Source organism: Triturus cristatus, chromosome 3_2 (genome assembly GCF_964204655.1).
Source record: "Triturus cristatus chromosome 3_2, aTriCri1.1, whole genome shotgun sequence".
In the NCBI taxonomy this organism is placed as follows: domain Eukaryota; kingdom Metazoa; phylum Chordata; class Amphibia; order Caudata; family Salamandridae; genus Triturus; species Triturus cristatus.
In genome coordinates this window covers 792,137,842-792,150,530 of record NC_140584.1, presented here as the reverse complement: position 1 = coordinate 792,150,530, position 12,689 = coordinate 792,137,842, and the positions used below count along the sequence as shown (strand labels likewise).

At 36.9% G+C, this 12,689-nt stretch overlaps 1 protein-coding gene across 2 annotated transcripts in view; it reads right to left on the bottom strand.

Moving 5' to 3' along the window:
* The window catches only part of ADAM23 (ADAM metallopeptidase domain 23), a 731,894-nt gene that overhangs the window by 29,861 nt on the left and 689,344 nt on the right, over positions 1 to 12,689 (bottom strand). The window contains exon 25 of one of the 2 annotated variants that reach the window (XM_085648912.1): positions 2,510 to 2,600. In XM_085648912.1, coding sequence (XP_085505038.1) covers positions 2,510 to 2,600 — 91 coding nt within the window. Of the gene's footprint in view, positions 1 to 2,505; positions 2,601 to 12,689 lie in introns of those variants that run through there. The other variant, XM_085648913.1, reaches the window with a different exon arrangement.

Here is a 12,689-nt window from a genome sequence, read left to right as displayed (position 1 = left end):
GGTTTCATTGCATTTTAGAGAGACGTATTATGGTTCATAAATACTAAATATTACTTTAATAGAAGTTGTTGCACTCCTGCGATAGTACTTGTAATTATAGTGCCATCTCATATATTTCCAGATGGCAATGTTACAAGGGCCTGCTCAAGCCTCTATGGAAAGTATACTTCTCACCAGCCTAGGACAGGTAATGTGTTGACAAACTAAAAGTGCCCACATTTGATCCTAAAATGATAAGGTCTTTAAATACTGCAAGGGTAAGAAGATTAAAAGGTTCAAAGCTTCTAGTCCCATCAAATGTAGTCCTTTTAAAAATAACAATAATACTGTCATAAAACCAAACATTAGGAAGAATTAAAGCTGAGATGGAAAGATGGCATAACAGAGAAAAGAAATTGAAAAACTGATGATTTCATGCCTTTCACTGTTGCTTGTTAATTGTGCTATACTGAGAGGCTTTTTCATTCTTACTGCAACAATTGGCAATACAAACTTCTATTGCTCCCTGTGTTAAAATGGGAATAAATATCCCCCATAGGAAAAATATCTCTGACAACACTCAACATTATCTCTAATTCTTTTATTACTAACACTCACATAAATAGTTGAAGTGTCTCTCATTCTTATTGGGCTCACTGAGCTAGCAAAATATCTCCTGAGCAAAAAGAATACTGCAATATGTTATTATTAGTTCTGTAACAATAGATCACAAGGATAAATTATCATATTAATTTAATGATTGAAATATGTCTTTGCTAAAAAACAATGTCAAGGTGTTACAATCAGTACAGGTATAGCAATTCCATTTATGTAGTTGTTTTAGAATTTGGTATATTTTGTGTCAGAGCATGGTGTGACGCTAGTGCTTATACAGTGGTTGTAGAATTATTTTTGCTGGGAAATAACACCCTGAATTCATCTACAAGGTGGAGCAAAAGAGACGAAAAGTGGTAAATGAGAAATAGGAAGCTGCCAGTACACTGCTTTACCAAAGGGCACTAACCAGGTAAAACATGGACCAGCATGGACAAGAGGGATATTTGTCTACAGTGCCATTGAGATTCCAGTCCAATTTACTGAATTTTCCATCTAGAACATGAATTTCATTTAGATAGTGGTTTCATAGAAGAAGGAGGCAACCTGCTGAGAAACAGTCTGGCATCACCAATACATTTCACATAGGCATGTACATATTTAGCTATGGCAGTCTTTGGGCAGGTCGGAAGTGAGTGCTTTGAAATGAAAAATACTGAAGTTTGTTGTCCAATATCACTGTCTGTCTTCCAGTCAAAGACATGACTTTCCTAGGTAACTGGGGTACGAATTCACAACGATATTTGTGCATTTAACTTCAAACTTGGTACACAATTAAATCTATTTGAGAGTTCAGAATCCCAATATTTTTGCACAGGATCAGGACTAGGGGAATTTCCCCTTCATAGAGGGGACTGTGAATAAGGAAATTCTGCCAATATAGTAGGATTTCTATGTTCACAGAAATAGTGGTAGTGGCAGGTTTGAGTCCACTTAACTTAACCCGAAAAATGTGGTGAAAATGCACACACACATAAATGTGTGAATACTCTAATACTCTCAGCCATGAAAAAGCTTGATAGTTTACTCTGATTAAGGGCAGGACTAACAGTAAGACACAATGGGACATAGGAAGCAACTCCCAAAAAATGAGTGGGAGGGCAGGAAAAAAGTGGTTCATCCACTATATAATTAAAGTCCCCTGTGAATAAAAAAATGTGTTACTTCATTTTCTCATTACATTTGGTATAAATGCTAGGTATGAGAGCTCTAACAGAATACTATGATTGTCATAGTTTTCAAGTAGGACCTTTGGTCTTCTTTGAGAATTCAAAGTCATAATGTGCTCTAAACATACCTGTAATGTTTGAATTGTTCATCCTGCGCCTTGCAAATCAGGTCCCCAGTTAACAAAAAGATACACAGAGCTCATATTCTGCTGCTTGACTTTTTAACAATAAGACTGTATATGAACTCATAAAAGCTCACCCACCCTTTTTTAAATGACATCATTATATAATTTCCTGATAATAATACACATGCTGTTGAATTCATCTAAATAGAATATAAACAGCGTACTAATTGATGCAAGGATTTCTACCCATAGTATTTATTTTATAAGGGCTTTTTCCATCTCTCAAACTGTTGGTGTCTAGTTACTCTACTGAGCACTGTCAAAATGTATAGAGGTGGGATCTAGACACTGAATTCAACAGTCGTATTAGTGCATTTTCAATTAGTAGACCCCATACATCTGCCTTCAGAACAAGCAACTTTGCACCCAGGTGACATCTGTTGTTTTCTCCACCCACATGTCCAGTTCCTCGATTATTCAATGCATGCATAAACATTTAGCAGCTGCATATTTCTTTTAAATTTGACATAGGGTCTTGTAGCAGGAACTCAAAACTTTGTGATGTAAGCAGTAAAGAGAAATGCCATAGCCACTGAAGATAAGACATGCGTCATTTCTTACTTAAAGCCCCATCCTGTACCCCCAAGCACAATAGCAGCTACGAGGATGGCTCCAGCGATGGAGCCTATTATAAGGTTGGTGGCACTAGGACCTGCGACAAAGGATTATGGGAAGAAAGACATCAGAACCAACCACTACATTAACAAGGGAAAGGTATAAAAGCCATTGCAGAACAACTGAAAATCCCTCCACCCACCATCCCTCCCTCCGATTATATATCAAACATTTATAGAGGATCATTTTTATACGCTTCCCACTGCATTATATACTATTTCCCTTAGGAACATTTTCTCTACCCATGATAGAAAATAAATGGCAGAAGAAGCATTAACTTGAAAACCTAAATTCACTAACCACTGTAGAACACACTGTGCAGAAAACATTGGGCTAGATATCAAAATAATTTCCAACATTCAAGTGCTTTAGAATGAATGACACAATTTAAACATTTATCAAGGCACATCTCACATAATGTTGCTGAAACTATTTGTTGTCACTTTCCCTTAATGTGTTTCTTGTCCCAAATCAGTTCTAATGTTTGTTTCGGTTCATTATGTCACATAAAGCCCATGTGTGCTGAGGACAATACCAGGGTTAGTGAGGGAGGCATGAACAACAGAAAAACCATTACAGCTCTGGAGCAGTAAAGAAACTGTGGATTTGCCATTGATGAATTAATTATACGTGTCTTAGCATCTCCTTGTTTTCTTCATTCAGCAAATGAATCCAAACAGTGAGATGGGACTAAAGAAAATATTGGTCATTACAGAGTTTCTCTTCTATGTGCAAATTTCTTTGGTATGCACTATGTGAATCAGAAGAGGGAATCAAGAACTGTCTACCAACTACTGGACATTTTAAAAGGATAACCAACAGTAATGCACAAGGAGTGATATTTTGGTAACCTTGTGCCATTTTGGATATCTGAAACTGTAGTTTATTTTCGAAATACTTATATTTCCAAATTAATAAAGCTTTTTGGCTGGCCTATATCTTTGACTTTCCAAGACCCGCCACACCAAATGTTCTCCACCATGTGTTTTGGAAACCCCATATTCTTAGCTAATTTGATGCAAATAGACAAGGGGGTGTTAGTGTATGTACTTGTAAAAATTACTTTTTACAGTTTAAAAAATCTGAATAGTATTCTAGACTGCTTTCCTTTTAATTACCATATTCTCTAAACTTAACTTATGTGTTATTTATCATTAAAAAAACAAAGCATTTTAATTTCTGAGTAACTGAAATGGAGGTAAATCTAGAACCTGTGTGGCACCGGGGAAAATAACATGTAAAAAGATGTAGGCCTTACACCTTAATCTACAGAAGGATCCCATTTATAAAGGTACAATACGGACAAACTGCATTGCTTATTTTAACTAGATAGTGTAAACTGAAGAAGACAGCTAGGTCTATGAGGCATGGGTTGGGGATACAGTATTTCTGTTGAAGAACCCATCCTGAAAACTAACCGGCAATGTCATTAATAGCACTGAGTTCAAATTCAGACACATAATCTTAACAAAATGTACTCCCATTCTCAGTAAAGCACATGTGTTGCAAACCAAGAGTATAAGCATTTTGACATACAGTAGAATATTTCCTTACAACTAACTGCTGCTGTCTCAACTGAACTGTGACCACTGTGTGTCTGAGGATAGATCCTTATGTGTTCCATGCATTCTGAGATAAGGCAGAATTTTTAAAACATCCATTGTGTAGGCTGGGCAGAGTATCCTCAAACGACATTTAGATGTATAATCATTATTAAATGTTGAAGATTTCAATTAAATGTGCAAATGATTCCCTTCTGGCTAAGATCTTTGATTTGGCACCACCCTGATGGCAAAACTATTGACTTAAGAGTTTGTAGAGAAGCAGAATATGTGCATCCCATTAATACTGCAGGAGAGAACCGGACACATTCAGTGCAGAACTTACGTTTGCTGTCTAGTTTGTGTATTGTGTCACACTCTTGCCTTTCTCATGGATTGTAAGTCCTTGCACTTTTTGCTTAATAAATCCATTCTTTTGTATTCCCAACAGACCTTTATAGAGAGATTTGTGTGACTTTTCCATAAAAGTACCAAATGTTGGCCACAGGGCTGCTACAGTGGAGACTCTCTGTCCACAGTGCCAAGGTTGTGACATGCATCACAAAAGGGATGCCACAGTACACTCTTCTGATACATCTATCTATTCATGGACATCATTTTTAAGTAAAGATAAAAAGTAAAGAAAACTAGCCAATAAACATCAAGATGTGAAGACTGGTCAAAGGGATACATTCTAAGTAAAAAAAAAAAAACTGTTTTAGGCCATTAGGAAATGTTAGTACAATTGTGTTAGATCTATTAATGAAAGCACAATTGGAGACATGCTAGTATTCCTTGACCAATTAATATAATGCAATTCAGTGACTTGGATGGCGCTCTCCATGTGAAATATTGTTTGACAGTCATTCATAAAAATGCATTTTACAACTCAGTGGGCACAATTTATTTGGTTGTCACTTTAGATATGAATGGTTTGAGGGCACTGAAAACATTGAAAAGTTTATTTCATTAAGTGTGAACAAAGAGCTAAAGTAAATATTTCAATAGGGTATTTTGATGTATGCCCCACATTGTCCCAGACTGGAGAGGGTTCAACACGGCATGACCAAAAACCACATAACATGGACACGTTCAAACCACATAACAAAATACAGTCACCACATGACACAAAGCCAATGGGACAGTACAGAAAGAGAGAGAAAGAGGAGGAGGCTCAGGTGCATACAGATACCTCACACACTATATCACCAGATAATGAAGCTCTGGAACTTAGAAAAAGTGCTTACTCTATTCCCCACCCTGTGCCTCCAAAAATCACCCCCAGAGCCAGAATGGTCCCTGCCACTGCACCTATGAGCCGGTTGGTGGCCATGCTCACTGTGTGGAGGGAAAGGGGAAATTATTTTTTAAAGATAATGATCACATAAAGAAGAATACAGTAACTCTTCCAAGGGAAATTTGCATACCATAAATCTTTTTGGGAAACAGTTTTATATACGTAAGAACAAATTGCATGTGAAAAACTAATTTGATTCACTTTAAAAGTTTGAAAGCCCCCAAGTTTTATAGTGTTCTGTATCCAGGCAAAAATTTAACATTTACTATGTTATGTGGCTGTTCAACATTATCACCATTTTATAAAAGTACAAAGGAAGTGTTTTTTCTAGTTTACATAAAAGGATATTATTCACAGTCTACAACATTCTGAGCAGTACTCCAATGGTCCTCTGTTTTCCACAAACTCAATTCTCATATCCCTAATGATGTATGAAAAATGTTCAACTAAATTTAATGGATGGCACAGTTTTTTAAAATATGACCATTTTGTGTTGTGTTGTCCACTGTTAATCTATAAAGGCATGTTAGAATTTATAAAATAACACTTGAAGGTAATTAATCCAGTGGTAAAGAATACAAAGAAAAACACAATTGTTTCTACTCTTATCAGGAAATGAGAATAAAGTTGAACAAACCACTAGATGTGCACTGACTCTTTATATCCATGTATTGCACCTGCTTCATATCCTGAAAAAAACAGGATGATGTGTGCTCCGGTTTTAGACCTTTTTTTTAATAAATAGGGAAAACAGTATGCTCTGCAAACCAACACATACAGATGCTTAGCACAGATGGAATGTCTTTGATCCATGTGGCATTCCTCTACATTGTCAACAGATGCTACTATAACAGTAACCCACTGAAAAAGGCCATTTGTTAGCAGAAACATGAAAATATTAACAGTTAACAAACGTGTCAGTAAAACACAAGTACAAAAGTAGACATGTTATAGATATTTATAAATAAACAACACTCCTGACATTTATTTTTCTAAATATGGGTGATTTAAACAGTGCTTTCTTGAAAAGAAGTGTGAAACATGAAACAAAATGGAATGTGTATCAAGTACCTTAGAGACACCTGAATATGACCAACGTAAAGGTGTATTGGAAAAGTTTGAGCTCAGGGTGATATTGAAAATGTTTCTGGTTTAAAATTTCGAATACATGGTGATTTATAGTTTTGAATAAAAGCATCTTTGGGAGTATCAGCCAATAGACTGGATACTGGCTCTGCTAGAGAGGAGAACATCTCTTATACCTCATACTACTGGCTATTTGTTTTATCATTTTGTCTCATATGGAGTATATATATACAAACATACATATATATATGTGTGTGTGTGTGTGTGTTTTATTGTCACACATTCATGCAAAGAGTGAATGGGCATCAAAATGAGAGAGGCACTGTGAACATGCAGGGCCCGATTCATAAAGGTAAACTTAGACCTGAAGTCTAAGTTTAGACCTACGCCTAAGTCCCATATTCTCAAAGGTAACATTATACTTCAGGTCTAAGTTTACCTTTTTGAATTGGGACTTGTACTTCAGGCCTACAGTTAGACTTCTGGTCTAAATCTAGACGTCAGCGCTCACCTTAGACTTCAGGTCTAAGTTTACCTTTGTGAATCTGGCCTGCAGTGATTACTGTTTCAGTTTTCAAGAATTTGATTCATTCCAGGAGTAACTCAGCATGAAGTGTAGACAAATAATCACAAAAAGATGGTTTATGAAAGATCATATCCCATAGACAGAGGAAACATATCCAGAAATACTAAGTGACTGCTTATGTCCAATGTTTAAGGACTTCTCTTAGCATGTACAGGGAAGTCATGTTTCTCCTCTCAGCGTGTATTAACAACTTACTTTAGATATGAATGCTCTATCTTGTGGTCCGTTGCTATTTTTGTCTGAGTTGTTTGGGTTGCATATTTAGAGCATACACTTAGGATTAATGTCTTTCATTTGCATATGTAGTAATGAGCTATTCCTGTTGCATATGCTTTATTGATGTATTTAATCCTGTCTATAGTATGAGAGAGTAAAGTGAAACACCAATACAAATTCAGTATCAGTGAACATGCAGTATTTAGTCTTCCATGTTACAAGAATCTGTCTAAAGAGTGCTTTTGTTGCTGCTGATTCATGCCACGGCTGAATGTGCATGAATAGGGCACAGAGAGCGATTACAAAAGAATGCTTCAGCAAAGATCATGCCCACAAAACTGATTGGAATCACTGAAGACCCTCAAGGGCTGCCCAGATACAGTGCTTAAGGTCTCCTTTGAGCAGGGTCTAGTGATTCATATTTTCCCAGAGATTATAATATGTATTTTAATTTTTTTTTGCAATCCGAAGTGTATGCCTTGATCGTAAACTTGAGTTTCATATTTCTGTGCATAGGCTGATGTTTAGTGTCTCTTTTTTGAGCATGTAGTCATGACTCAAAGACCAGGTGAGTTAAGGCAACTCAGGAGAATTACAGAATCAGAATGCTAAGATCGTGAAAACTGTGGAGACAGGTTCATGAGAAGCTGGGGCTGTGAAACAAGAGCAGAGTATGCCAGGTCTTCCAGAATAGAACAGCCAATCAGATTTTTCATAGGAGACAAGACCCCAGGTAATTTAAGCAGCTGGATGGCAGTAGCAAGTTGCCTCACAACTTAGTCATATGAATCTGATAATTTAGTTCAAGCACCATTTTGATGTTTCCTTTCACCTTTGTTTTTTCCTACACTTGTCCTTCATGTTTGCCCCTTTGTTGCTACTGCGTATGTCTCTGAAGACCCACATTCAATTGACTTACACCTACTGTGTGATATTTGGTACAACCTCCACTTATCATCCCCTGGTGCTCCATAGCCCAGGGAATGTTGCTAGGTACTTCCTCGGTTTGTTATCAGCATTTCCATAAGGAGTGTCAGGTCTGAGGGAAGAGTTGGGAGACTGCAAGCATGAGTCTTAAAACAACTGAAACGCCTTTGTGACGTGTTATCTACTCTAGTGTGTTTTTTGTCCCCGCCCGGTCCCCATTTTCCGGTTACAAACAGGCAGATTTGAGATTACTATTTCCTCAACTTACTGTTGTTAGTTGGTGGTGACTGGTGGGCTAGCATCAGAATTCCATCCAATATACATGGCTCCACATGGGATTGTGACAGTGAGCTGCTTTTATTACATATGAGAGTGTTGGCATCATTTTCTTCCTATATATTACAAGCTGAGTATTTGTAAACATTGGCCTCACTTATTAAGGTTCCAAATAGGAAAACGTAAATTGCAAATAAAAATGATAATATGCTAAAATGTATTTGGATGGAGGGGTTACACCCACTTTTTACATACTGAATTGGTATTTTGCGAACCAACATATGCATTTATAGGTTGATTTACAAAATACCAAATCGTAGTGGGTTGCAATTTGACCAGACACGACCCATGAGAGTAAGAACGGTGGGGTGGGGTGACGGGGAGTTGACAGATGCTGACGAGGTAAACTTACATATTAAAAAACAAAAACCACTTACTTTGCACTTGCCGCATCGCCAAACCAGCGATGCAGTGAGTGCAAAGTAAGTGGTTTTTTTAAATTAAGTTTACCCTCAATGTCATCTGTCAACTCCCCCCCAGCCCCGCCCCACCACTCCTACCTGCACAGCCCATGCCTGAATTTAACCTACCTCATTACTATGCATGAGGTAGGTTGCAAATTACGACCCTCATGATTAGCTAAAGTCACAGGCATGGTGGCAAATAGACCACCACGTCTGTGATTGCTTCTAAATAAAGCAATCTTTTTTTTTAATAGATCCTGTTTTCCTAACCATAGAAGAAAAAGTTTACAACCATTTTTTAGGGGTTGGAAGTGGTCACAGGAACAAATGCCTACTTCTAAAAATGTTTTTGCCTTTATTCACAGTCACATCTTTGACTTGATGTTAAAATGTTGATGTTTTACGACCAGATTTCAGTCACAAAACATTAAAACATAACCTTCTACATAAATTAATACATAACTCAAGGAATCAGTGTTTTATTTAGGGATAGGGTTAGCTAAAAAAGGCATATAATTTCTAAAATGATATTGGATCGGGGTGGTTAAATGTTTTATTTTCAAAGATCAACAGGGGGAAAAAGTACTTTATAAACAAGGCTATACAATGATAGGTATGTACAGTTACCTTTTTATTAGCTAGTTAGAAATATATGGCTGAAAAATATGTAATTTTAAAGTGCCAGAAGATTGGGCTAGGTTGTAAATATAGTCACAAATTATTAACATGTCAATATAAAGGGCAACTGTATACTTAATTGTTAGCACTTTTTAGTAAATATAACATTAACATAATAGTGCTTTTTTAATTTTATTCTACATTGTATATATATATATATATGTCTGTGTGTGTGTATATAAATATTTTGTATTCATTAATATTTAACATAAAAATAATTTTACACATTTTGTTAAAGTTAAATTTTAAAAAAAAGTCCACATACTTTTCAATAGTGAGACCTCCGCCTGGGTGACAGAGACCTCTGTCTACGTATGAAAAGGTACTAACAGTAACTTTACACACTTAAATTTAGCCTCACCCCCTAGTTTCAGTGTGGGGACATGTAAGTTTGCACTTTGTGGTAAATTTAAACTTGAAAATGGTGATTACCCACCAATAGTAAATTTACCAAAAAGTGTGAGAGTAATTTTATTTTGTTTTTTTTTGTCCTCAATCACCTCTGACCGTAATATCCACTTCAAATGTCGGTACCCATCACACCTTGGAAGCAGGTGAGAGTAAATTTACACATGTAGATTTTCTCATGTGTAAATTTACTTTTGTGAATACTTCTGTCAGAAGTTCCATGTCCTATGTACGCCGTTTCCCGATTTCTGTGTCTGCATAGCGACAGAGCACGGCGAGGCACTTTCCCGGGTTGGGACAGGATGCTCACTCAAGGTGCTTGTGGGCTGGGGGCTGCAGTTGTTGAGTCAGCGATCTTGGAAACTTCTAATGTTTCCCAATACAAGATGGTGGGCCACTGATTTTCTTTCACCCTGTATTTCCAAACAATCATCGCGACAACAACTTCCTGGGTAACTCCCTTGCCTTCCATGTCTTGTAATGGTATTTCAGGGTGAGTGATTAGAAGAATAGCATGTCACAATTGTTTCCTGTATGCAGGCACACTCCTACTCAGTTTCTGTTGGTCTAACTAGTCTTTTTATCCTGCTATTTGTCCATGTTTGCTTTTGTTTCTCTCTGCTTAGTCCTTCCATTCTTGGACATTTAGTGATGCCATTTTGCTTTTCTTCCACCAGAAGTAGTTCCTTTACTTTAGCGTCCACTGATAGGAGAGATCTCTGTTGGCAATATAGCTTCAGGAAGAGATCTCCCATACTTCGGAGTCAATGTTTCCAGTACCTGACCCTGCACTTCAAGACAAACGATTGACAATCCCTACCACTACAGAGGCTTTCTTTGTCCCCTATGCAAAGAGTGTGGGGTTGCTTTCTTCACTAAACTCATCCTAATTCACAGAAAATAGCAAAGTTTGACTTTCTACATCAGACACATGTGAATGTAAAAACTGTCACAGCTGAAAAACACTCTTAGTCTATCCTTCAATACACTACTCTCATTGATGAGGACTTTCCATTTGAACTCAAAGATTGCTGACTTAAATTGCATGGGCCATTTTCTGTACCTTTTATTTTAATCATTGCATTGAAAATGAAGCCAAACCATAGAATGTCTGTGATTATGATTTAAGTTTAAATACATTGTAACAAAATATTTCATCTTGCAGCTGATACTCAATTGAATCCACAAGATCCAACAACTTCCACAAATGTAATGTTCAGAAGAGTTTAATGATTGTTACTGAGAGATTTCATTTTTATTTTCACAGCTCCATTCACAAATAATTATAAACCCTTTTATTCTTTTAGCTGTCTCTCCACCCCTACAGATGCCTTTCAACCCTCCTGCTTTGGAGACTGTTCATTGTAGTTTATTTATTTTGGAGTCTTATAAATCACTTTTCTTTTCTTAACCTTGAGATACTTCAGTAAGCTACTTAAGGATGACAACATTGCGTAATCAGCAGACAAAAACGTTTGAAGGAAGATCGTATTGAATCAGGTAGGGTTGGTGCCATTTCTAATGTTCTGTGATGCAGTCCCCTGATTTTTCTGAAGATGTGTTAGACGTAGAAGACATCTCTGAGTAGTTCAATTTTTTAGATTTTCATGAAGAGCATATAGCTAAGAACATATGTTGATGGCAGTACACAGTTTTGAGTCCTGTACTTCCAAGATATAGAGCACATTGAATTTGACTTAGGCCTTGACTCTTAGCTATCAATGCACGCTTGATGAGGTCTTATTTCGGAGGTTGAAACACATTCTGCTGGCTTAGTTTTTGTAGTTGTGGCTCTGGTGAGGTGAGTATTCATCATCTTATAGTAGTCCTTGCGGCACATGATGACAGAATTAATTAAATATCCGAAGGTCAGTATGCAGTAATGGGAGTATTTTTCAGAGTAAGGAGAGCTTCAGACTGCTGTCTTTGAACACAACATTGAGTCAATCATGAGCTCTAGTAATCTACACTAAAATTCATGAATGCCTATGGGCTACTCACGGAAGGATGTTATGTTGGATTACCTCCCAACTTTTTTGGGACATTTTGAACTATCTGCTGTAAAAATATTTTTAGATGTTAGGTTGTTAGCACCTACATTTGTAAATTTCCATCTATATTTTATCTCTTAATATAAAATTTTATAAACATGTATACATAGTTTTTTAGCATACAGTTTGATTTATATGCCTTACAGTACATGACAGCTCATTCAATGAGGCAGTAGTCTACTGCCCTGACATTCAAGTATGTTGCTGTATTCCTATTTCCATTGTTTCCCCCAGATATTTCAGAGATGACCCACTTTTCATTCATAGTTTTTGTTCTTTACGTGACTCCAATTATCTAACTCCTTTGGGAGAAATTGCCAGCAGTAACACATTAGTGTGCATTCTACACTACCTGTTTGCAAGTTAGCAATGCCAGTTACTTAAGGTAATATAGGAAGCAAACACATGCTGCATATTGCTCTGCCCATCTTCAATTCCACATCCATTCCACATATCTACACTCAGAGTTCTCTTAAATTAGAGCTCCCCTAAATTAGAAGGTTAAATTAAGGTATTCAAATTTCTCTATGTGGTCACAGAGTCCCTCAGGGAGCAGTAGCAACATTAAAATGGAAGGTAGAGAGTATTTTTCATTC